At 46.1% G+C, this 27,303-nt stretch overlaps 1 protein-coding gene across 2 annotated transcripts in view; it reads right to left on the minus strand.

Moving 5' to 3' along the window:
• Positions 1-5,474: 5,474 nt before the first annotated feature.
• LOC140430583 (uncharacterized) overlaps positions 5,475-27,303 on the minus strand; it is a 103,792-nt gene continuing 81,963 nt past the window's right edge. Inside the window, exons 12-14 of one of the 2 annotated variants that reach the window (XM_072518163.1) lie at positions 17,287-17,370; positions 12,742-12,848; positions 5,475-7,385 (exon numbers count right to left, since the gene is read on the minus strand). In XM_072518163.1, coding sequence (XP_072374264.1) covers positions 12,764-12,848; positions 17,287-17,370 — 169 coding nt within the window. In that variant the 3' untranslated portion in view covers positions 5,475-7,385; positions 12,742-12,763. The remainder of the gene's footprint in view (positions 7,386-12,741; positions 12,849-17,286; positions 17,371-27,303) is intronic. The other variant, XM_072518162.1, reaches the window with a different exon arrangement.

A 27,303-nucleotide genomic window follows, 5' to 3' on the forward strand; every position in this document is an offset into this window, starting at 1 on the left:
AGATGGGTATAGAGGGTTATGGGCCAAGTGCGGGCAACTGGGACTAGCTTAATGGTAAAAACTGGGCGGCATGGACTGGTTGGGCCGAAGGGTCTGTTTCCATGCTGTAAACTTCTATGATTCTATGATTCTATGGTACCTGAGTGAGATGGGGATTCGTCGAAGTATGCCTCACTCGTGATAATTGGACCTGGGAAACACAGGCAGAATGGGACGATTGTCAAAGGACATGGAAGTTTTGAATTGGTAATGGTGAACCTTTGCTGCAGAGCTAGGAATGACTTTGAAGCTGTCCCTTCAAGACTACGGGTGTGATCTTCCCAAAAGTGAACAAAGTACCTGAGTGAGCATGTTTAACCACATGTTTCCGGGCACTCACAGTGCCGAGAAACCACAAGACTATTCAATCTGACTCGCTTGAATAAGGGGCCTAATTGGGGAATGCATGGTTGAGGCCCCACAAAGCCCCATTATTTGTACAATGGGGAGCTCCACTCGCTGGAACTCCCCATTGTAGCGAGAGATTGGGACGCCATTTTAAAATTGCGTCCCGATCTCCGACGCCCCGAACAGAATCCCTGACTTCCCCCTCCCCCAACACCGGGCAACCCCAGCCCGATCGCGCTTACAGCCAAAATGGCAGCTTGGCACCTTGGAGGTGTCAACCTGGCACTCTGGTAGTTCCCTGCCAGCACCACCCGGGCACCATGGCAGTGCTAGGCTGGCACCCAGCAGTGCCAGGGTACAACACTGCCCATGCAGCTGGGGACCTTTGATCCCCTTGGAGACTCCCACGAGTGCCATTCCATCTGGTCCCCATTTGTGGGGACCAGTGCCAAACAGGGCTCAGCCGAGGTCCCCTAGGCGAAGGGATTGAATGCCAAAGCCTCAGGTACCTCGAGAATCTGCACATGAGAGCAAGGCTTACTGTTTCGCTCAAATATGTAGATTTGCTAATATGTGATCCCGCTCACTGCATTGAATCTTGAGAGGCATGTGAGCCAGGTAGATCCCGGGAGCAGAGTCGCCTTGTTTTCACCGGACACACTGGCCACGGCGAACTGTTTTTCCAACGCAGCGTGGCCGGAGGATCGTGCCCTGCATATCAGCTAGTGGCATGTTGTAGAGTAAAAGAGTTTTGTAAGACATATTCTGGGTTGCATCAGTTAATGTGAAATTTAACTTTTTCTTTATATAATAAGAACCTTTATTGTCACAAGTAGGCTTACATTAACACTGCAATGAAGTTATTGTGAAACGCCCCTAGTCGCCACATTCCGGCGCCTGTTGGGGTACACAGAGGGAGAATTCAGAATGTCCAATTCTCCTAACTGCACATATTTCGGGACTTGAAGGAGGAAACCGGAGCACCCGGAGGAAACCCATGCAGACACAGGGAGAACATGCAGACTCCGCACAGACAGTGAACGAAGCTGGGAATCGAACCTGGGACCCTGGCGCTGTGAAGCAACAGTACTAACCGCTGTGTACTGTGCTGCCCACTTTAGTTTAGTTTAACATATCAGTTGCCTGTTAATTAATTAATTGGTTAATTAATATTGAACCATGTTGATTTTAGTTTGTTTGTTACAGTAAAAGTCATAAAGTGTAAGTCCTTCAGTTATTTCTTTTAAATGTTATCGGCTTCTTTGGGGATTGTAACCATAACAATCTATTTGACTGTAGTTCCATTTTCTTCAGAAAGCAATGTATAATTAAGTATGAATAACCATTTATAGTTTGCTGAAGAAATCTTTAAATCTTATGTCACACAATCATGAGCAGTTCATATGCTGCAGCAGCGAATAGGGCGACATGGTAGCACAGTGGTTAGCACTGTTGCTTCACAGCGCCAGGGACCTGGGTTCAATTCCTGGCTTGGGTCACCGTTTGTGCGGAATCTGCATGTTCTCCCAGTGTCTGCATGGGTTTCCTCCGGGTATTCCGGTTTCCTCCCACAAGTCCTGAAAGACATGCTTGTTGGGTGATTTGGACATTCTGAATGCTCCCTCATTGAACCCCAACAGGCGCCGGAATGTGGCGACTAGGGGATTTTCACAGTAACCTCATTGCAGTGTTAATGTAAGCCAACTTGTGACACTAATAAAAATTATTATTATGATAAGGCCCATTTTGCAAATAGATGTTCCAGGTGAGAAGCCTCACACACAAGGGCTTCATATTGGGAAATGATGGTCATAACAGTATGATTTTGTTATGTGTGGGTTCTGACGAGTGAAGATTTGCATTGGGTGTACAATTTTATGAATTCAGCCTTTTTGAAGTGTTTTACAAGTTTGCACATGACGTGCTTGTAAAGGTGTAAAGATGCAACTAATGACTTTTTGACATCAGCAAGAGCAAATTGGAGGAGTGAAATTTTTCATTGAAAGTAGTGTGAAAAGTGAATCAACAGCCTAACACTCTTCAGGTACTATTTTCCATTACTTTCAATAGAACAGCAAATCAGACAGAGTCTGAAAGAAACTGAGACTCACTATCGCCTGTTTTTCGATATGCCCCTACCAAAGTCAGATTTCAGCAGGAAGCTACTTATGGAGTATTAAAACTGCAGCCCATCATTCATTAATTTAACCGGTAGAGTGTTATTATCACTTGTGCTATGAAAACAGTTATTCAAGGAAACGTCAGACTTTGTAAACATGGTGCAATCATATGCTGTTGAGTTCCCAACAATAATTAATTTTTAATCTTTCACCCATCTAAGAAAAACAGAAAGTAAATTATTTCCAGTTAGACAACAGACTGCTCTGCACAAGTGTTATTAACATTGTCATGTGAGAGTACCTTTAAGAAATGGGTGTTTTTATAGAATAACCGTAGTGGGTGTACCTTTAAGAAACGGGTGGTTATTACTGCAGTGATGTCAGAGAGTGGGTGGGGCTGGGCTGTCTGTCAGCTTTTTACTTTCGCTTTAGGCTTTTTGCTGCAGGGTGGGTTTGGTTTCATTTTAGTTTTGGAGAAGCTGCAATCACTGCAGGATGTGTGTGAATCTCTGCAAGTTTATGAGTGTCCATTTGCTGATTTCAACCTGGTAACTGTTCTCAGTAGTGAAGTTATGTCTTTCTGTAAAAAGGTGTTTTTAAGTCTTATGGATGTTAAAAGGAAAGCTTAAAGGATTACTTAGTGTTGTAGTCTTTGGGGGGTTGTATTTGAATTAATAGTTGCTAAGATGTTCACTGTATGTTTTAAAAAGGTTAACTTGAGTTCATAAAATAAACATTGTTTTGCTTTAAAAAAAATACTTTTCTATTTCTGCTGTACCACACCTGTAGAGTGGGCGTGTGCTTCCCATACCACAATCTATTAAAAGTTGTGGGTCAGGTGAACTCCATGATACACTTTGGGGTTCTCTAAACCCTGGCCCATAACAATATTGCTTTGATAATAATTATTATTGCACTGTTTCTTATGTAGCACTCCCGGCTTTGTTGTTCAAACATGGGCTAATTTTCAGACCCTCTCTGTTAAAACACCAAATATTTGCACCATTGCAATGTTACCTGTCTCTGTTTCTCCTCCATTCCTTCAGTATGGGGTCCATACCCATGCCCTCACTATATTCAGACTAGGCTATCCCAAAGCTTTCCATCCATTCTCCCCTCTCCATATATGTAAATTTGGTTAAAACTCTGCCTGTATCTTGCTCTGTGCTCATTCATCAGCACCATTCTGTAATGTCCCAAGACGATACATTTAAAAGCTTCATCCTTGACTTTCAAACCCTCCATCCTCTTCTTACCTGTGAAACATCAAACTTCCCTGTGCCTTCTCTGTTCATCGAACTCTGGTCTTGTGCAGTTCCCTTGCCATTCACACCACCACTGGATGTGGGCAATCACAACATTTACTCTTAAATAGCAACTTAGATGTTTTCAGTGGTTAATATACTTTAAAGCGTGATCCTGAGCTGTGTAGGACAGAAAGGTGTCCGAGACTTGAGTCTGTGGTTATTTAGCTGATTTCGAAACAATGATGATGACATGCAGCAATTGTTTCCGTCTCCATGGGCTAGGTGACCTAACGAATGTTGATAAATTGGTGAGAGGGCAGAATAGGGCATTCTGTGTCTTCAATAATGTGGGCTCAAGCATTAACTGTGTTCTCAAGCTAAAACGACAATTTGAGAAACAGGATTATGGGCAGGATTTCACATGTCCTGCTGCTGAAAAGGTTGCCCTTGAAATCTACTCCGGCAGGTTGCCCTCCAGCTATTTAGCATCGGGAGGAGCATTAAGTGGCTCTGGGGAAGTTTTCCTCCACCATCAGGGGAGGACGATCCCACCTCCAAAAGCCACTGGGCATCAGGCAGCTCTCTAGTCTCAGCAGTACCAATGGGAGCAGTGGCCACTGTTGGAACTGCATCTTCTGGGGTGTTGGGGTGGGGACACACAGGAGGAATTGACATTGGGAATGCCTCAATTAGAAAAGGGGGCCCATGTAGGAGGTACCCCCCGCCACACACACACAACTTTTCCTAAGGCCCAAGGAGGTTGATCTACCAGGGCTTCCAAATGTTGCTGACTGCAAACATTGCAGCCGGGTGGGAAGTGGTCCTTCAGTGGTCATTTAAGGGTCTTAACTGGTACAAAGGTGAGTAGGCCACCTCGGGCCTCATCTGTTGCTATTAAATCAGTTACATAGGGGGTGGGCAGGAAAGGCACCCACATAATATTATGGGACCTATACCTACAAACAGCCCCCAAATGGGATTGTAAAATTCTGTCCAATGTTTCATAAAATTGGTCTGTAACTTTTGCAGGAGAGCAAGTTACTCTGTGTTAACAAGAATCCTGAATTTCAAGTGCATGTGCATAGAAGTCCATAATGTCAAATACTTGGCAGTAGCATCATCTGGTGCTAATGATGTCTCCACAGCAATCAGTGGCTACTGTCAAGAAGTGAAAATAATCATTCGATGATTATCTTTTTGTGTTTGGCCTGAGCAAAATTCATGAGTTAGTAACTAGGAATCTTTGAAGGGTGAAATTATTTTGCATTTGCAGGCAATGAGTAGGGCTCAACTCTACTGGAAAATAATCCCAGGCACCACCACAGCTATTTCCTCCTATTAGTGATAATACATTATTTTGAACGTGCTAAAATGCTGCTGGTGGAGAAAGGAAGGCAGCAGGAGGGGATTAAATGAGGTGGATCATCTGTTAAAGATGTTGGCAGACTTGGCCATTTCTGTGCTATAGAATTCTAAGTACCGCCTCAAAGTTTCTTGGCATATATTAATAACTTCAGGAACACAATGTACCAAGACACTTATTCTCCAATTTCACTCTCTTAAACTCCATATGCACCCTTCAAAGGGCAGGGCTGAGATGAGGAATGAATGTTCTGTTCTATTAATGTGTGTTGAGGAGCAGTTCGTCTGACCAGATAGAAAAAATGCATTTTAAAAATACAGGTTTATCAAAATAATTGCTTTTGACTTTGACCACAGATTTGTTTGCGACAATTTTTTTATTACAATGTAATACCTATGGAAATGATACATCTTTCCGGTCCTTAATCATGTGACATCATCAATTCAGAACTCCCTAGGCAGAGATTGGCTCCTTATAACTCAGTATCAAATGGGCAGGACATGAACAGGAATGTCCCAGTTTAGGTTCTGGTTTGTGCTGAGCCTATTGATGGCAGCGGAGAGTTGCTGGACCTCCCTGCACCAAGGCTGTCCAGAAGGAAAAGGGCCATGTTTCTTGCTCACCTGATTACTATTATGGGAATATTTAACGGTACTGGTTAGAGCACACATGCCCTGCACCTCAGCTTAAGCAGCTTCGGCACATTCATTTCCTGTAATACTTTATTCAGAAAGTGCCATGGACATCACAGATACATCGTTTGGATTCATAAGTGGCACGGTGGCACAGTGGTTAGCACTGCTGCCTCAGAGCCAGGGACCTGGGTTCAATTCCAGCCTTGGGTGACCGTCTGTGTGAAGTTTGTACTTTTGCCAGCGTGGGTTTCTTCCAGGTCCTCTGGTTGCCTCCCACAGACCAAAGATATGTAGGTTAGGTGGATTGACATGCTAAATTGCCCTTTGTGTCCAGGAATGTGCAGGTTTGGTTATGGGAATAGGGTGGGGTGGGTCAGTGGACCTAGGTAGGGTGCTCTTTCGGAGAGTCGGTGCAAACACGATGGACCGAATGGCCTCCTTCTGCACTGTATGGATTCTATGATTCTATATTAAATAGAAATGTAAATGACAGAAATTATATCACTGCTGTTCTGATAACATTTGAAGTACTCCTATTAAATTATTTTCAGTTTCAATACTGGAAGTTTAACACCTGCATTAAAATACTGCAGAGAGAAATGCAATGTGAATATATGTCAATATTATCAGTCGAGGTTTCTAAACTTATATGAATGATTTACAAAACACTTGAGTCAAACACTTCAAATCAATATAAAACAGTACAAAATTAATTATATACATATATTTATGTATATTCTTTTCATAAGGAGATGTTATCAGCTGAACAACTGAATAAAATGGAACATTTGTTTTAAAACTAATAATCTTAATGTCCTTCAACTGAGGACACCTGTCTGGCCCCCAATTCCACAATGTGTGGTTGATTCTAAGGCCGGATGGAATTCTCCGGTTATTGTGAATCTCTGTTCCCGCTGGCAGTGCACCAGCCCCTGCGGTTTCCGGGTGTGGGATGGCTTCCATTGAGAAGTGGCGAGAAGAGAGAATAATGCCGCAAGCTGTTAAACATGTGGCTGGGGGACGGGAATCCCACCCTTAACCGTCCTCTGAAGTGGGCTCAAGGATGGGCTTGTCACATCCTGAGAACAAATGTTAAGACACAAAAATCATGCGTGTCAGTAATGAATAAAACACTGAACCTCCAGCTCTTGATACTTCATCTGAAGGATACTGCCTGTGCTCGGTGAAAACCACAATTACCTCCACAGGTTTACTTTAAGGTTGCACCAAAAAACGGAGGCAATGCAGCAACATAAATAGGTTGCTTTTATAAATCCCTGTTTCAGTCTGTATTTTTTCTTAGGCGGCTAGATTTTCTTATGCACCTTGTTCTGTGTCAAATAAGTTCTTCTGTTTGCCAATGTTGCCTCTTCTGGCTTCCAGCGGAGACAGTCAGACACATTCCCCGTGGCTGTGAACTTGCTGGTCTTGGAGCACTCTAGTAGTTGTCCACATTTAGGCCTGTTTAATTCAAAAAAACGCTGAATGCTGTGACAGATTATATTTGGCTCCAATGAAATACATTCTTCTTACCCTATAGCTCCTAAACATGAATTGCATCTACAGATTAAAAGTTTCAGGAATGGAGGGAACAAATATCACGAAAAAGCAGAATCCCGTGAATGCTGGAAATCTGAAAGAAAAACAAACGTTGGAAATACTGGGCACAACTGGCAACATCTGTGGAGAGAGAAAGAGTTAATTTCAAGTCCAATGTGATTCTTCTTCCAGCACTTTCTGTTTCTATTTTAGAAGAATTATCAATGCTCAACAACAATAAACACTGCCCGTCAATACTAGAGAGAATAACAACGTTCTTCTTGTTCACCCACCAGGAGTGACTCAAGTAGAACCAATACAGGAGAAGTCCTGCATACATTCCTGCAGCAGTTAGAATGATCATCCTTTTAAACTTTAAGTTGCATTTACAAAAATGCAGATTGTACATTTAATGCTTTGCCATACATAGAAACACAGTTGTATTTCTCAATTTGTGCCTCTAGTCCTGGGACATGCAGCTAGCATACAGCCATTTCAGAATAAGTTGAAACACCATTCACCCAAGTGTTTTTGCTCTCTGCTGGCTGTGGGGGTCCAAGGGAGGGAATTTAAATAGCATCGCATCCCAACTGAAATAGACAGAGAAATTTCACTCAGCCCAAGTGTCAACCAAAACTGACCCTTGGGGCTCAGCTGCATGAAACCAGTTAGCTGTCGATGGAGGTTCATGCAGCTTACAGGCTGGATGGTTAGGAGTTTTAGTCAACTCAGCATCCAACCTCCCCACTGGCCCTGGAGGTGGGGGAGCTGATATGTAAGGTGTGGGTGGTTTGGAGGAGGGGGGGAATGAGTCCTAACCTAAAGACGCCTAATGAGTTTCTCTGCAATCAAGATGACGTCTACTTCTCCTAGCGCCACAGAAAATGCAATCTTAAAAAAAAAAAGATGCTCCCTTTATTTGTGTACAGCCTCCAATCCATTAAGCCACCCTAATTCAGCCACTGAAGGCCTGGAACAACTGGATGTGCAGACGGTGTGCAGCTGAAGACCGATTTGCATCAGGGTCCTGAAACCAGGGCCGGGATTCTCCGACCCGGAGAATCCCCGGGGGGACGCAAGAAACCCGCCCTGCTGCCGGCTTCCCCATTCTCCGGCGATGATTCTCGGGCGCACGCGGGATTCACACCGCGCTGGCCCCGCCGATTCTCCGGGCCCCGAAGGGCCGACGAGTTTGGCCGAGTCCCGCCCGCGTGGGTTATTCAGGTCCCACATGGCGGGACCTGGATGGTGAGTCTGCGGGGGCCATCCAGGAGGGGGGTGGGGGAGGGGGGGGGGGGCGGGGGGATCTGACCCTGGGGGGGGCCCCCATGGTGGACTGGCCTGCGATGGGGGCCTACAGATCGGCGGGCGGGCTGTTTCCGTGGGGGCCTATTTTACTCTGCGCCAGGCCCCTGTAGGGCTCTGTCATATTGCCTGGGGGCCGGCGCGGAGAAAGGAATCCTGGCGCATGCGCGGAAATACACTGGCCATTCCGCGCATGCGCGGAGTCACGCCGGCCGTTCCGCGCATGCGCCAACTCGCGTGAGCCGTTCCGCGCCGACTGGCGCTGCGGGGACCACTCTGGCGCCGACCTAGCCCCCTAGGAAGGGGAGCATCCCCCATTATCAGGGACCATTGATGCCAGAGTGGTTGGCGCCGCTTTGGACACCGGCGTGGGCACATAGCCCCATTATTGGAGAATCCCACCCCAGCACTCAGACCCCTATTTTGTATATTTAAGATGCCAAATGCCTGTTGAATGCCCATGACTCTTGTAAGTTGTTGGTGCATTTACAGGAAAGTCTGGGCTTGAGGGACTGCAGCTGGATAGTTGTTCCCCAATACTCACTGTCACCCAGAAAACAGGCACAATGTTGTCCACTTTTCAGCATCCTCATCTCAATCCATTTTCTGGTAGCGGTGGTCACACAGCGGACCAACGCTCCTAATTCGGTGTTTTGGGGTTGTTTCTGTGATTCCCCCCACCCAAAAAGAGGCTGGTTAGTGTAGCTCTATCTCTGACCTGCATTCTCTTCAACCTCGGCTTCCTTGCTTGGAAACCACAGGATTATGGAATTTCCCTTCAAGCAACCAGGCTCATTCGGGTGGGAGTGGGGTGGGTCACAGGGGTGCGGGCAGTAGAAGGATGTTTGGTGTGAGAAATGGACAATTGCTGTCAAGATAGTCTTCGTAATTCAGACATTCAGACTAAATACATTATAGATGCAGAGTCTAAGTGAGTTTTACGCAAAACTCAATTGCGTTGAATCTGATCTGGTTTGGTCGTGGTTGTTATAAAAGGGAGGTGTTCCATTTTTAAGTAGCACCTGTTTTGCTTTAATACTACAAAACCTCACCAAAAGTTGTGGTGACCATTCCTTATCTCATGCAATTGTAACTGTAGTATAAATAGTCTTCTTGTCATGTGGCACAGTTTGAAATCAGAATAAATCCTAAATGAAACTGTACAATAAGGTGATTTGCTGGTTCAGAGGGACATGCTCCTGCTCTGAGCCAGAAGCTCTGGATTTAAGTCCCGCTTGAGGACGTGTTCGTTATGAAACAAACATTCACAATGCGGCCAAGCTAGTGGGCAATTTATCTTCTAATCCTCCCAATACCCCCATGGCAGGCGTTAAGAGCTGGAGAGATTCCTGGCCAGCCTTGCGAGCACATCACTATATGGCAGAAATCCCTCTTGAAAAGACATGAGAAGGGCTACATCCTACTCTGGCTGAACACAGACAAAGGAGTAGAAAACTATGCACATCATTCTTTAAAATGTTTGACTGTATGAACATTTATGCTGTAACGTGCTCTAGGCATTAAGCTTATGATAAAATTCTCCTTCATGTCACTTCCAGAGTCCTGACACGAACACCCCAGTTCATCGCGCGAAACTGCCTCCCATCCATTGAACAAATGTCTGAACCTTGTTTCCTCAGCCTTACATAAGTCTCCTTTTTCCTCTTAACAAGACATTCAACCTAGTGAAGTTAGTGATGTTTAAGGGGCATCTTGACAAATACATGAATAGGATGGGAATAGAGGGATACGGACCCAGGAAGTGTAGAAGATTGTAGTTTAGTCGGGCAGCATGGTCGGCACGGGCTTGGAGGGCCGAAGGGCCTGTTCCTGTGCTGTACATTTCTTTGTTCAAAAAAGGGACTAGGGATAACCCTGGGAATTACAAGCTAGTTAGTCTTACTTCGGTGGTAGGCAAAGTCATGGAAAGGGTACTGAAGGATAGGATTTCTGAGCATCTGGAAAGACACTGCTTGATTAGGGATAGTCAGCACGGATTTGTGAGGGGTAGGTCTTGCCTTACAAGTCTTGTTGAATTCTTTGAGGAGGTGACCAAGCATGTGGATGAAGGTAAAGCAGTGGATGTAGTGTACATGGATTTTAGTAAGGCATTTGATAAGGTTCCCCATGGTAGGCTTCTGCAGAAAGTAAGGAGGCATGGGATAGTGTGAAATTTGGCCAGTTGGATAACGAACTGGCTAACCGATAGAAGTCAGAGAGTGGCGGTGGATGGCAAATATTCAGCCTGGATCCCAGTTACCAGTGGCGTACCGCAGGGATCAGTTCTGGGTCCTCTGCTATTTGTGATTTTCATTAATGACTTGGATGAGGGAGTTGAAGGGTGGGTCAGTAAATTTGCAGACGATACGAAGATTGGTGGAGTTGTGGATAGTGAGGAGGGCTGTTGTCGGCTCAAAGAGACATAGATAGGATGCAGAGCTGGGCTGAGAAGTGGCAGATGGAGTTTAACCCTGAAAAGTGTGAGGTTGTCCATTTTGGAAGGACAAATATGAATGCGGAATACAGGGTTAACGGTAGAGTTCTTGGCAATGTGGAGGAGCAGAGAGATCTTGGGGTCTATGTTCATACATCTTTGAAAGTTGCCACTCAAGTGGATAGAGCTGGAAAGAAGGCCTATGGTGTGCTAGCGTTCATTAACAGAGGGATTGAATTTAAGAGCCGTGAGGTGATGATGCAGCTGTACAAAACTTTGGTAAGGCCACATTTGGAGTACTGTGTACATTTCTGGTCGCCTCATTTTAGGAAGAATGTGGAAGCTTAGGAAAAGGTGCAAAGGAGATTTACCAGGATGTTGCCTGAAATGGAGAGTAGGTCTTACGAGGAAAGGTTGAGGGTGCTAAGCCTTTTCTCATTAGAACGGAGAAGGATGAGGGGCGACTTGATAGAGGTTTATAAGATGATCAGGGGAATAGATAGAGTAGACAGTCAGAGACTTTTTCCCCGGGTGGAACCAACCATTACAAGGGGACATAAATTTAAGGTGAAAGGTGGAAGATATAGGAGGGATATCAGAGGTAGGTTCTTTACCCAGAGAGTAGCGGGGGCATGGAATGCACTGCCTGTGGAAGTAGTTGAGTCGGAAACATTAGGGACCTTCGAGCAGCTATTGGATCGGTACATGGATTACGGTAAAATGATATAGTGTAGATTTATTTGTTCTTAAGGGCAGCACGGTAGCATTGTGGATAGCACAATTGCTTCACAGCTCCAGGGTCCCAGGTTCGATTCCGGCTTGGGTCACTGTCTGTGCGGAGTCTGCACATCCTCCCCGTGTCTGTGTGGGATTCCTCCGGGTGCTCCGGTTTCCTCCCACAGTCCAAAGATGTGTAGGTTAGGTGGGTTGGCCATGATAAATTGCCCTTAGTGTCCAAAATTGCCCTTAGTGTTGAGTGGAGGTGTTGACTTTGGGTAGGGTGCTCTTTCCAAGAGCCAGTGCAGACTCAATGGGCCTCCTTCTGCACTGTAAATTCAAAGATAATCTATGATTAATCTAGGACAAAGGTTCGGCACAACATCGTGGGCCGAAGGGCCTGTTCTGTGCTGTATTTTTCTATGTTCCCTGCTTCCACCACTTCCTCCGGCAGCGAGTTCCAGGCACCCACTACCCTCCTGACTCTGTCTCCACCTCCCACAGCCTTGGGAAAGTGGGCAGCATAATCAAAGACCCCTCCCACCTATTTTCTCTTCCAACCTCTTCCATCGGGCAGGAGTTGCAAAAGTTTGAGAACACGCACTAACGGGTTCAAAAACAGATTCTCTCCCGCTGTTACCAGTCTCCTGAATGACCCTCTTATGGACTGATCTGATCTCTCCACACATCTTCTCTACTGAGTAGCACTACACTCCGTATGCTCGCCCGATGCCTATGTCTATGTATTTACATTGTGTATTTATCGTATGCCGTATGTTTTTTCATGTTTGGAACGATCTGTCTGAGCTGTACGCAGAACAATATTTTTCACTGTACCTCCATCCACGTGACAATAAAACAAATGCAAATAAAAAAAAGACAATTATGTCTATTAGCTGGGCTTCACTCAGCTACCAGACTGTTATTGAATTTGCAACATAAACTCTCAGCAGAAATTTCTATCCTGATCAGTACATTCGTGCAAGATACATACCTCGGCATTTCAATGTTTGAAATTAATTCAGTCGAAGATTTGGGTTTTTGTGATTGCCATTTTTCAATCTTTCCTTTCCATCATTTGATATGTTGTTCACCAGAATCCTAAAAGAAAAAAACATTAATGATTTCTAGAACAAAAGATATACGTTAAATTCCTTGAGTTAATAAGACAGTCAGATGGCAGAATGTTGAAGTGCAGGACCATTTTGTAAAAGCTGTCTTTGCTTGCAGTTCTTTCCTCATCCACTGGGAGGTGTGATGCAACCTATTTTTAAAAGACCAATTTTGTACTAATTGGGTATAAAGGCCGTTTGGATGCAAAATAGAAAGGAACGTCAAGGGAGAAATCTCACATATGTCATGGAGCACACTCAATTTTCCCTCCACCTGAAGTACAGTAGACTCCACTCTAATATAACAAAAGCATGCATTTTTAAAAACAATTTCCTTTAGAGGTGGGGATTGTAACATCTTTCGGACCATTACAGCAGTCACAACTGAAAGATAAACAATTTCCTCTGACTTGTTGCAAGCAATGTCCAGGGATACTTATAAAATATGTCAGTTTAATTACTATGCTGTTTTAACTACTGTATACCAAAGAATAAATGCATCTTCTGGTTAGTCATCGAAAGTTATTGGCACAGAATGAGGCCACTCGGTCCCAAAAAACAGCTACCCACTTAATCCCAGTTTCCAGCATTTTGTCCATCGCCCTGAAGGACAGAGCATTTGAGGCGCATATCCTGACACCTTTTAAATGAGTTGGGTTTTTCTCTCTCCACTATCCTTTCTGACAATGGGTTCCAGACCCCCAAAACCCTTTGGGTGAAAAAACCTTTCCTCATCTCCCCTCTAATCTTTCTACTGATCACTTTAACCCTATGCCTCATGGTCGCTGATCTCTCTGCTCAGGGCAGCACGGTAGCACAAGTTGCTTCACAGTGCCAGGGTCCCAGGTTCGATATCCCCGCTGGGTCACTGTCTGTGCGGTCTGCACGTTCTCCCTGTGTATGCGCGGGTTTCCTCCTGGTGCTCTGGTTTCCTCCCACAGCCCAAAGACGTGCAGATTAGGTGGTTTGGCCAGATAAATTGCCCTTAGTGACCAAAAAGGTTAGGGGGGTTATTGGGTTATAGGGATGGGGTGAAAGTGAGGGCTTAAGTGGGTCGGTGCAGACTCGATGGGCCGAATGGCCTCCTTCTGTACTGTATGTTCAATGTTCTAAAGAAAGAGTTCCTTCCCATCCACCCTTTCAAGGCGCATCACAATTTTGTACATCTCACGTCATGGAACGGACAGTTGTTATCGGTGAACCATGGTGCATCTTCAAATTACATTCAACTCTGTCCTTGAGGTGCTAATAGAATTGGAGGGTAACCAGGAGGAAACATTTACTTGAATCCCACTGGCAATTAACAAGTCTAATCACACTGAGTGCTTTAGGGTTATGCACTTGTGTCAAGGCAACAGCTGCAGTGGAAAGGAATACTAAAGGTTGGAGGGGCGTCTCATCACCTGCACTCTGCTTCCACATCCTCTGGGCTGGCCAAGAGGCAGTAGGATTCATTCCACTTTCTGGGTGTGGAATGTGCCTGGGTGTGGAATGTGCAGTGGGTGTGCCTGGGAGCTACAGGTGTAGCTTCACTCTTTTTTAAAACCATTTCCTCCAATGGGTGCTACGTCAGATTTCAAAGACATGTCATATTTTCCCATCTCCTGCATTAGGACTTGTAGGAATTGGGGGGCTGTTCAGCGCTCATCAGGTTCATCAGGTCAGTGAGCTGGAAACTCCATTTGGGCCCTGGGTGATGAACCGTCGCTTTGTCTTTCTCTTTATGCTTATCCCCATCTTTACTGTTCAGAGAAGCCCTTGAAGGAGTCCTGCCAAACGATTGAGACTTATTTGGGCTCTTCACTCGAGTTGTCGATGAATGCAAGGTCCGCACTGTCATTGCTAGTGCCAGTTACATCCTTTTAATTCTTACTGGATACATTTGACCCTTTTTGGTTACACTTTTGTTTCTTCGCTGGTGTCCTGTTGCTGTTGTTGCTTATTATTTTCTGACCCTTTTCCTTGTTCTCAGCCTCTTGCACCATGATGCTGCAGCTCGACTTTGGCCTGGCGGTCAATCCATTGGTAGGCTCACTCTCGTTCAATCCTTCCCGATATTCTCCAGCAACACCATCCACTTCAGAGACTCCCATCAGAGACCACCATCAGTCGCCCCTGCCTGAAAGATGAAGGGCAATCCAGTGACAGATCACCGCGTTTTCACTTAGCCTTCTTTGTGTTTTCATTTAGCCTTCTTTAACATCTGCTGAGGTGTTATTGGGTTACGGGGATAGGGTGGAAGTGAGGGCTTAAGTGGGTCGGTGCAGACTCGATGGGCCGAATGGCCTCCTTCTGCACTGTATGTTCTATGTTCCTCAGAAAGGATATACTTGCCATAGAGGGAGTGCAGCGGAGTTCACTAGGCTGATACTGGGGTTGGCGAGACTGTCCAATGAGGAGGGATTATTTTGACTGGGCCGGTGTTCACTCGAGTCTGAAGGATGAATGGAGGTTTGATTGGAGAGTATAAAATTCTAACAGCACTGTGCAGACTAGATGCAGGGAGGATGTTTTCCCTGGTTGGGGAATCTAGAACCAGGGTCACTGCTACAGGATATGGGGTAGACCATTTAGGACTGAGATGAATGTCTTCACTCAAAGGGTAGTGAACATGTGGAATTCTCCAACGCAGAAGGCTGTGGAGGCCAAGTCACTGACTGTATTCAAAAAAGAGATAGATAATTATTTTAGATTTTAATGGCATCAAGGAGTGTGGGGAGAAAGCGGGAATATGGCATTGAGATAGAGGATCAGCCATGATCATGTTGAATGACAGAACAGGCTCAAAGGGCTGAATGGCCAGCTCAAGTTCCTCGTTTCTAAGTCAGGTTGGAAGATGTATTCAGGTTGGAGGCTAGTCAAGTTGGGTCAAGGGGAGTGTTGGGAGTTGGGGGTGGAGGGGGTTGGTGGGGTGTCCAAGGTGACATTGCTAAGGTGTCAGGCTGGCACTTCCAAGGTGCCTCGGTGGCACCAGCAGTGCCAGGGTGTTAGCATGGTCAGAGGCCAACCACTATCACCTGGGAGACCCTTTCAGGTGCTGTTCCGCCTGGCCCCCATTTGTGGGAACCAGTGCTAAACGGCACCTGGCTGGGGTCTCCTCGCTGAGGCCGATAGATGCTGGGTGGCTGGTCGATCCCGCGGCAACATAGCTCTTTTAGCTACGTGAGTCTGGGTCCTGCCCGTTGTGGGCATCTCATGAAATCTCATTAGATCTCGCGAGGCATAACGACCGTCAGGAATCCTGGGAGAGGCCTCTCCTGGGATCTACCAGATGCGTCCCATTCCGATTCCAGTGGGACACGGTCGATAGATCGCGCCCAAGATTTTGAGTATGACTCTTCTTTGGAACGATGCATTAACTTGGGTTTTAGTTCAGATCTCCAGCATCTTCCTCTTAATATCTTTAAAAAAAATTGTTAGAGTAGCCAATTATTTTTCTTTTTCAATTAAGGGGCAATTTAGCATGGCCAATCCACCTAACCAGCACATCTTTGGGTTGTGGGGATGAAACCCACGCAGACATGGGGAGAATGTGCAAACTCCACATGGACAGTGACCCAGGGCCGGGATTCGAACCCGTGTCCTCAGCGCCGCAGTCCCAGTGCTAACCACTGCGTCACATGCCACCCTCTGTTCCCCTTAATATCTTGAAAACTTCAATCAAATCACCTTTCAACTTTCTAAATTTGAGAGAATGCAACACTAGTTTATGCAATCTTTCCTCACAATTTAATCCTTGCAGTCCAAGTATCATTCTGGTGAACCTACACTGCACTCCCTCCAACACCAACACTGTAACCCCTTCTGAGTGTGGGTACTCAGAACTGCTCACAATGCTCCAGGTGTGGTCTAACCAGGATTTTATACAGCAGAAACATGACCTCTACCCTGTTGCATTCTACTCCTCTGGGTATAAAGACCAACATTCCATTTGTCTCTTAAATTATTTCTGAATCTGTTCATGACATTTTAACATTCTGTGTACCTGCAACCCCGCTCTTTGGACAGCTGTTTCTAGCTTTTCACTATTTAGAAAGTACTCTGTTCTATCTGGTTTAGGTCCAAAGTACCTTCACATAATCAATCAATATTTATTTCTAATTTTACTTATTATTTTTAAAAGTTTATTTATGAGATGTGGGCATCACTGGCGAGACCAGCATTTATTGTCCATTCCTAGTTGCCCTTGAGAAAGTAGCTGCCATCTTGATCCGCTGCAGTCCCTGAGGTGTAGGTACAGCCACAGTGCTTCCATTTATGTTGCTTGTAACACTGCCTATCTCTCTTTCATCACCAACTTTGGATATGTGGCTTAATGATGCAAATTTCCAACAAAAAGCCAGCCTTCTATGTCTGATGGTAATCTGCCAACAAATTCTAAATGAACAACATTTTTAATACAGGAACAAATAAAACAAAATTCTTACCACAGCTCTTCCAGTGTGTCATTCATTTCTAAAGCACTTCTGAAGTAACCACTCCCCTTTTCAGTGATATCATTGTCTCCAAGCCTACAAACAAGTATTGTTCATTTTATTACACAGTGATAGACACAACAGAAGTCACGTTGACAAAGAATTCCCTTAAATATGAAGATTCTGAATCACAGAATATATATTGAGCACAAAACAATGCAACACTTTTGTTTTAATGGAGCCATTTTCTTAATAGTGCACAACGAACAATTACTTCCATTGTTTAATTGAAAATGATACAAAAATGCAAATGAAAATGTTAGGCAAGATTAATTAATAAAACTTGAAACATGCCACCTTTTCCTAAGTTAGTAAATAACTCTCTTATTTAATTAAACCTCTTCACACAGGACACCACAAGGTAAACAATGTTAAAACACGTTGAAAATAAATATTTAAGTTGAATTTTAAACAGAATAATCAATACAGACATGATTATATTCGTCACTGAGCAGGTTGCCAAACAACATAGTTGTGGGACTGAGCAAGTGCAGGGGCCATATGACATAAAATTTGCCTTTCAAATTAGATTACATTAAAAATAAATAACTAAATTGAGAAATCAATTTGAAAGTTTAAGTCCATTGTGCGCACCACTTCCAGGTTAAAATGAGTAAAAGGACTGTTGAGGTAAATCAGAAAGTAATATTAGTTAATGCTAAAGATGAATTTTAAAAAGCAGAAGGTAGAAAGAGGAAGGAAAGACTGATGGTTGGTAAAGATTTGCACAGTTTAAGGTCCTATAAAAGTGAGTTAGCTTGGCAGTGCACCTTGATCCTAACAGTGTTTTTATTATTGTTTCTCAGGGTGTGGCTGTCGCTGGCTGGGCCAGCATTTATTGCCCATCCCTAATTGCCCTTGAGAAGGTGGCACTGAAGTTCTTTCTTAAACTGCTGCAGTCCATGTGGTGTAACTACACCCGTTGTGTTGTTAGGGAGGGAGTGCCAGGATTTTGACCCATCAGCAGTGAAGGAATGGCGATATATTCCCAAGTCAGGATGGTGTGAGGCTTGGAGGGGGACTTCTAGGTGGTGGTTGTTCCCATGAATGTGCTGCCATTGTCCTTCTGGTGGCAGAGGTTGCGGGTTCGGGGAGATGCTGTCGAAGGAGCCTTGGTGAGTTGCTGCAATGCATCTTGTAGATAACACACACTGCTGCCACCATGTGTTGGTGGTGGAGAGAGTGAATGTTTAAGGTGGTTGATGTGGTGTCAATCAAGTGGTCTGCTTTATCCTGGGCAGTGTTGAACTTCTCAAGTGTTGTTGGAGATGCACTCATCCAGGAAAATGTAAAGTATTTAATCACATTCCTGACTTTTCCTTGTAGATGGTAGACACGCTTTGGGGAGTCAATATTTATATGGATCGTCCAGTTCAATTCCTGCTCAATGGTAACCCCCAGGATGTTGATAGTGGGGGATTCAGTGATAGTAATGCCATTGAATGTGGTTAGATGGTTAAATTATCTCTTTTGGAGATGGTCATGAAGATGTCCTACGTAGGGGAGAGTGTAAAGAATAACAAATCTGCTGGTAAGGAGGAACAAGGAAGCAATGGCCAGAGAAACACTGTACATAACAGTATTGATCAAACATAAAGAAACAAAATAAGTTACAATAGGAAGAGATAGAATAGAGCTTTGAGATAGTTGTATCACCTATCAGATGATATGAAATGAGAGTAAAAGCATCTCCAAATATGGCAATAGTGTTCAAGTGGTTTAAAGAGAGTGAAAGATTTTTGAGAGGAAAACAAATATTTAGCGTGAATGTGGAACTAAAAACATGTGGGGGCACCTTTAGAGGTGTGCGGGTTCCATTTAAAATCAGAGGAGATAGTAATGCTAAGAAGGTTGATAAAAAGAGACCAGAGGACATGTAATCTGAAGGCAAATGATGAATAGAAGAGTGGAATCATCAGCTGAATGCTGGATATTGACTGTAAAGATCATGGGCGAGATTCTCCATAGCTGAGACTAAGTGTTGACGCTGAGGCAGGCTTTGTGGACTTCCATGACAGCAAAACTGGCGCCGCACCTGGACCGATTCAACGACTGTTAAGGGGCTAGCAACGGCGCTACACGGAACACAATCAATTCCAATGGAAAATAGTGCTGGATTCGCAATTGACACGCATGACAAGCTGCAGCCGCATATATACATTACACTCCCCACACTCCCCATTCGGGAGTGGGCGCAGGTGGCAGAGGCAGTAAGCACCACCAGTAATACCATCTGGACCGGCATTTTTTAAAAATTCGTTAATGGGACGTGGGTGTCGCATTCTGTGCCAGCATTTATTGTCCATTCATAATTGCTCTTGAGGAGAGCGAGGGGGCACAGTAAAAGAGTGCGAGGAGAGCGGCGGAGGCACAGTGAAAGAGCGCGAGGAGAGCGGCGGTGACACAGGATAAAAGAGCACGAGGAGAGCGGTGGGGACACAGTGAAAGAGCGCGAGGAGAGCGGCGGAGACACAGGATAAAAGAGTGCGAGGAGAGCGGCGGAGGCACAGTGAAAGAGCACGAGGGGAGCGGTGGAGACACAGAATAAAAGAGCACGAGGAGAGCGGTGGGGACACAGTGAAAGAGCGCGGGGGAGAGCGGTGGGGACACAGTGAAAGAGCGCGAGGAAAGCAGCGGGGACACTTTGAAAGAGCGCGAGGAGAGCGCGGGGACACAGTGAAAGAGCGCGAGGAGAGCGGCGGGGACACAGTGAAAGAGCGTGAGGAGAGCGGCGGGGACACAGCTGCAGGAGAAGCGGCCTTCATATTTTCGGTGGGAGCAGGGATCTGTCGGGAAGGTAAGTGTACCTCTTCAAAAACTTATCTTGCAGGAGAAGCGGCATTCAGATTTTCGGTGAGGGCAGTGGCCAGGGGTCTGTCGGGAAGGTAAGTTTACCTTTTTAAAAACTTTAAAAACTTACCTTGAAGAGTGACATCACAGCAAAGCAGTGACCTGATTGGCTGGTAAGGAAAGAGCTCCAATTAGCAGTGGCTGGGAGAAATTTAACTCTTCGTGTGTTGGTAAGTATTGTGATTGGTAAGTAAAATCTTTATTCCTTTCACTTATTCATTATTTGATATTATATTTGTAATCAGTTAAGGTAAAGTGTAAAAATGGCAGGAGATCCCAGACCCGTGTTATGCTCCTCGTGCTCAATGTGGGAGTTCAGGGACGCGGCCGATGCCCCTGACTTCTTCATATGCGGGAAGTGTGTCCAGCTGCAGCTCCTGTTAGACCGCATGGCGGCTCTGGAGCTGCGGGTGGACTCACTTTGGAGCATCCGCGATGCTGAGGAAGTCGTGGACAGCACGTTCAGTGAGTTGGTCACACCGCAGATTAGGATTGGTGAGGGAGACAGGGAATGGGTGACCAAAATGCAGAGAAAGAGCAGGAAGGCAGTGCAGGTGTCCCCTGCAGTCATTTCCCTCCAAAACAGGTATACCGTTTTGGATACTGTTCGGGGGAGATGACTCACCAGGGAAAGGCAGTAGTAGCCAGGCTCATGGCACCATGGCTGGCTCTGTGGCACAGAAGGGTGGGAAAAAGACTGGCAAGACTATAGTCATAGAGGATTCAATCGTAAGGGGAGTAGACAGGTGTTTCTGTGGTCAAAAACGAGACTCCCGAATGGTATGTTGCCTCCCGGGTCCATGGGTCAGGGATGTCTCAGATCGGCTGCAGGACATACTGAAGGGGGAGGGTGAACAGCCAGTTGTCGTGGTGCATATAGGCACCAACGATATCGGTAAAAAAAACGGGATGAGGTCCTACAATCAGAATTTAGTGAGTTAGGAGATAAGTTAAAAAGTAGGACCTCAAAGGTAGTAATCTCAGGATTGCTACCAGTGCCACGAGACAGTCAGAGTAGAAATTCAAAAATAGTCAGAATGAATACATGGCTTGAGAGATGGTGCAGGAGGGAGGGGTTCAGATATTCGGGACATTGGAACCGGTTCTGGGGGCGGTGGGACCATTACAAATCGGATGGTCTACACCTGGGCAGGACTGGAACCAATGTCCTAGGAGGTGCTTTTGCTAACACTGTTGGGGAGGTTTTAAACTAATGTGGCAGGTGGATGGGAACCAAATTAGGAAGTTAGAGGTCAGTAAAGAGGCAGCAACTAAAGCCAGTAAGGTACTAGATAATAAACTCAATGTGACTAGAGTAGACAGGGAAGAGATGATGAACGCAAAGGGACAGGTGGTCTGAGGTGCATTTGTTTTAATGCGAGAAGTGCAGCAGGTAAGGCAGATGAATTTAGGGCTTGGATTAGTACCTGGGAATATGATGTTATTGGTATTACTGAGACTTGGTTGAGGGAAGGGCAAGACTGGCAACTAAATATCCCAGGGTATAGATGCTTCAGGAGGGATAGAGAGGGAGGTAAAAGGGGTGGAGGAGTTGCATTACTGGTCAGAGATGATATCACAGCTGTGAGTAAGGAGGGCACGATGGAGGATTCGAGCACTGAGGCAATATGGGTAGAGCTAAGAAATAGGAAGGGTGCAGTTACATTGTTGGGACTTTACTACAGGCCTCCCAAAAGCGAGCGTGAAGTAGAGGTACAAATATGTTGACATATTATAGAAAAATGTAGGAGCAATAGGGTGGTCGTGATGGGAGATTTTAACTTCCCCAACATTGAATGGAACTCACGTAGTGTTGGAGGCGTGGATGGAGCAGAATTTGTAAGGAGCATCCAGGAGAGTTTTTTAGAGCAGTATGTAAATAGTCCAACTCGGGAAGGGGCCATACTGGACCTGGTATTGGGGAATGACCCCGGCCAGGTGGTTGAAGTTTCAGTCGGTGATTACTTTGGGAATAGCGATCACAATTCCGTAAGTTTTAGAATACTCATGGACAAAGCCGAGAGTGGTTCAAAAGGAAGAGTGCTAAATTGGGGAAAGGCCAAGTATAACAAAATTCGGCAGGAGCTAGTGAATGTGGATTGGGAGCAGCTGTTTAAGGGTAAATCCACATTTGAAATGTGGGAGTCTTTTAAGGAAAGGTTGATTAGAGTGCAGGACAGACATGTCCCTATGAAAATGAGGGATAGAAATGGCAAGATTAGGGAACCATAGTGACGGGTGGAATTGTGAGACTAGCTAAGATGAAAAAGGAAGCATACATAAGATCTTGGCGACTTAAAACTGATGAAGCTTTGGAGGAATATCGGGGAAAGTAGGACACATCTCAAACGCACAATAAAGAGGGCTAAAAGGGGTCATGAAATATCATTGGCTAACAGGGTTAAGGAAAATCCCAAAGCCTTTTATTCGTATATAAGGAGCAAGAAGGTAACTAGAGAAAGGATTGGGCCACTCAAAGACAAAAGAGGGAATTTATGCATGGAGTCAGAGGAAATGGGTGAGATTCTTAATGAGTACTTTGCATCGGTATTCACCAAGGAGAGGGACATGACGGACGTTGAGGCTAAGGATGGATGTTTAAATACTTTAGGTCAAGACGGCATAAGGAAGGAGGAAGTTTTGGGTATTCTAAAAGGCATTAAGGTGAACAAGTCCCCAGGTCTGAATGGGATCTATCCCAGGTTACTGAGGGAAGCGAGGGACGAAATAGCTGGGGCCTTAACAAATATCTTTGCAGCATCCTTGAGCACGGGTGAGGTCCCGGAGGACTGGAGAATTGCTAATGTTGTCCCTTTGTTTAAGAACGGTAGCAGGGATAATCCAGGGAATTATAGACCTGTGAGCTTGACGTCAGTGGTAGGCAAACTGTTGGAGAAGATACTGAGGGATAGGATCTATTCACATTTGGAAGAAAATAGACTTATCAGTGATAGGCAGCATGGTTTTGTGCAGGGAAGGTCATGTCTTACAAACCTAATAGAATTCTTTGAGGAAGTGACAAAGTTAATTGATGAGGGAAGGGCTGTAGATGTCATATACATGGACTTCAGTAAGGCGTTTGATAAAATTTCCCATGGCAGGTTGATGGAAAAGTCGTATGGGGTTCAGGATGTACTAGCTAGATGGATAAAGAACTGGCTGGGCAACAGGAGACAGAGAGTAGTGGTGGAAGGGAGTGTCTCAAAATGGAGAAAGATGACTAGTGGTGTTCCACAGGGATCCGTGCTCGGACCACTGTTGTTTGTGATATACATAAATGATCTGGACGAAGGTGTAGGTGGTCTGATTAACAAGTTTGCAGATGATACTAAGATTGGTGGAGTTGCAGATAGCGAGGAGGACTGTCAGAGAATACAGCAAAATATAGATAGATTAGAGAGTTGGGCAGAGAAATGTTCAATCCAGGCAAATGCGAGGTGATGCATTTTGGAAGATCTAATTCAAGAGCGGACTATACGGTCAATGGAAGAGTCCTGGGGAAAATTGATGTCCAGAGAGATTTGGGAGTTCAGGTCCATTGTAGCCTGAAGGTGGCAACGCAGGTCGATAGAGTGGTCAAGAAGGCATACAGCATGCTTGCCTTCATCGGACGGGGTATTGAGTACAAGAGTCGGCAGGTCATGTTACAGTTGTATAGGACTTTGGTTAGGCCACATTTGGAATACTGTGTGCAGTTCTGGTCGCCACATTACCAGAAGGATGTGGTTCCTTTAGAGAGGGTGCAGAGGAGGTTCACCAGGATGTTGCCTGGTATGGAGGGTGCTAGCTATGAAGAAAGGTTGAGTAGATTAGGATTGTTTTCGTTGGAAAGACAGAGGTTGAGGGTGGACCTAATTGAGGTCTACAAAATTATGAGAGGTATGGACATGGTGGATAGGAACAAGCTTTTTCCAAGAGTGGGGGTGTCAATTACAAGGGGGTCACAATTTCAAGGTGAGAGGGGGAAAGTTTAAGGGAGATAGAACATAGAAAATACAGCACAGAACAGGCCCTTCGGCCCACGATGTTGTGCCGAACCTTTGTCCTAGATTAATCATAGATTATCATTGAATTTACAGTGCAGAAGGAGGCCATTCGGCCCTTTGAGTCTGCACCGGCTCTTGGAAAGAGCACCCTACCCAAACCCAACACCTCCACCCAACACCAAGGGCAATTTTGGACACTAAGGGCAATTTATCATGGCCAATCCACCTAACCTGCACATCTTTGGACTGTGGGAGGAAACCGGAGCACCCGGAGGAAACCCACGCAGACACAGGGAGGATGTGCTGACTCCGCAGACAGTGATACAAACCGGAATCGAACCTGGGACCCTGGAGCTGTGAAGCAATTGTGCTATCCACAATGCTACCGTGCTGCCCTTAAGAACAAATAAATCTACACTATATAATTTTACCGTAATCCATGTACCTATCCAATAGCTGCTTGAAGGTCCCTAATGTTTCCGACTCAACTACATTCACAGGCAGTGCATTCCATGCCCCCACTACTCTCTGGGTAAAGAACCTACCTCTGATATCCCTCCTATATCTTCCACCTTTCACCTTAATTTTATGTCCCCTTGTAATGGTTTGTTCCACCCAGGGAAAAAGTCTCTGACTGTCTACTCTATCTATTCCCCTGATCATCTTATAAACCTCTAAGATGTGCGTGGAAAGTTGTTTTACGCAGAGGGTGGTGGGTGCCTGGAACGCTTTGCCAGTGGAGGTGGTAGAGGCGGGCAAGATAGCATCATTCAAGATGCATCTAGACAGATATATGAACGGGCAGGGAACAGAGGGAAGTAGATCCTTGGAAAATAGGCGACAGGTTTAGATAAAGGATCTGGATAGGCGCAGGCTGGGAGGGCCGAAGGGCCTGTTCCTGTGCTGTAATTTTCTTTGTTCTTTGTTCACCTTGCTGTGGGTCTGAAGTCACATATAGGCAAGACCAGGTAAGGATGGCAGATTTCCTTCCCTAAAGGTCATTAGTGAACCAGATGGGTTTTTACAACAATCGACAATGGTTTCATGGTCATCATTAGAATTTTTTATAATTCCAGATTTTTATTGAATTAAAATGTCATCATTTGCAGTGGCGAGATTTGAACCTGGGACCCCAGAAGACTCTGGGTCTCTGGATTACTAGTCCAGTGACAATACCATTATGCCACCGCCTCCCCGTTAAAAGCTGCATGACCTCCTCAGGGCGGCCAGGGGCCACTGCGTTCCTGGTACCAACACCTATGCCACACACCCGTAACCCCATCACCGCCCCCCACTGGAGAGTGGCCGAACCCCCACCCTGCACCACATGTCAGCACCATACCTGCCTCCATGGCCGGGTACCCTGGCCACTGAGGCTACCAGCTACTCACCCCCTGGGTTACATGCATCAGGCTATCTAACACTTCGCACTTTCTGTTTCTCCCCCCCAGGAAAAGACTGTCCATAACTGCTGGGAGTGGGAGAAGACTGGAGGGGGAGCACCAGATGTGGACCCCTCACCGTGGCAAAGCATTGGGCCGTGGACGTGGTCGGCGGGCCCTAGGAAATGGTAGTCACTGGGTTGGAGTTTGGCCTTGGGCGAGGAAGTGAGACTACACTGAATTGCGGTTCCCCCTGACACGTGGGTCAACCCCGCCCCCCCCATCACCATCCACCCCCCCATCACCCTCAGACCCATCTCCACACCACCCTCACTCCCACACCACTCACAAACCACCCTCACACCATCTCCACTACCCCCCTGCCCGCGGTCTAATCATGTGTCTTGTCTTGTGTCTTGCAGGAGCTGTTGGTGATGGGGCGGGCCCTTCTGAAGTTCCCCGCTCCCGACAGCAGCCACAGCCAGAACCCCCCCATTTGCCCAATGACAAGGAAACCGAAACCCAGGACACCCCAGAGCTACAATCTGATGTTGACACTGATTTGCTGTCACAGCTGTCTCCAACAACCTCCACCATCCAAGAGACACTCACCTTGGTTGGGCATTTTAGTGAGGTGGCTCCCGGGACACTATCTGGTACGCACTTCACACATGCTCCGGTACATCAGGTGGAGGTAAGAACTCCTGAGGGGGTGGACGGGCGGAGGGCAGGTCGACCCAGGAATTATCTGCCTTCCAGAAAGGTGTGGAGATGCCGGCGTTGGACTGGGGTGAGCACAGTACGAAGTCTTACAACACCAGGTTAAAGTCCAACAGGTTTGTTTCAATGTCACTAGCTTTCAGAGCGCTGCTCCTTCCTCAGGTGAATGAAGAGGTATGTTCCAGAAACACAAATATAGACAAATTCAAAGATGCCAAACAATGCTAGGAATGCGACCATTAGCAGGTGATTAAATCTTTACAGATCCAGAGATGGGGTGACCCCAGGTTAAAGACGTGTGAATTGCATCAAGCCAGGACAGTTGGTAGAATTTCGCAGGCCAGATGGTCGGGGATGAATGTAATGCGACATGAATCCCAGGTCCCGGTTGAGGCCGCACTCATGTGTGCGGAACTTGGCTATAAGTTTCTGCTCGGCGATTCTGCGTTGTCGCGCGTCCTGAAGGCCGCCTTGGAGAACGCTTCCAGAACCTTCCAGAAAGGTGTCTGACTTCTGGAATGTGCAATCCCATTGATAGTAGAGATGCAGTCGCAGAGCCAGAGATTACATGACGGGTTGTCGGCGAGCATCCAGTACCTGCAGGTGCAGGTGGAGGGTCCAACCGCGTGCAGGAGCTGGAGGTGCCACTCATGCATGCCACTCGGTGGGGGCCGGGGGAGTGACAGTTTCAGCCATGGATCAGCATATCCAAGGCCTGGGGCACGCAATGAAGATGGTGGCCAAGGCCCAGGATGGAGCTGGCCTCTCACAGGCAGCCATATGCCAGCGCCACCTGGGCATTGCAGCGGTGCTCTGAGCGTGGCCCAATCACGGCTGGTCGTGCCTGCATGCAGGGATCACTCTGGTGGACGGTAGAAAGTGCTACCGTGGGCAGAGGTTAGACGTCGTTATATGATGCGGAGCACCAGAGCTCACAGGCGGGTTGTCAGCATCCTCTATCCCATGGACCAGACCTGCTGTTACTGCCATCCCTGGTTCCTCCCGTAGTGTGGCAGGTATGTACCATGGAG

Source organism: Scyliorhinus torazame, chromosome 10, assembly GCF_047496885.1.
Source record: "Scyliorhinus torazame isolate Kashiwa2021f chromosome 10, sScyTor2.1, whole genome shotgun sequence".
In the NCBI taxonomy this organism is placed as follows: Eukaryota; Metazoa; Chordata; class Chondrichthyes; order Carcharhiniformes; family Scyliorhinidae; genus Scyliorhinus; species Scyliorhinus torazame.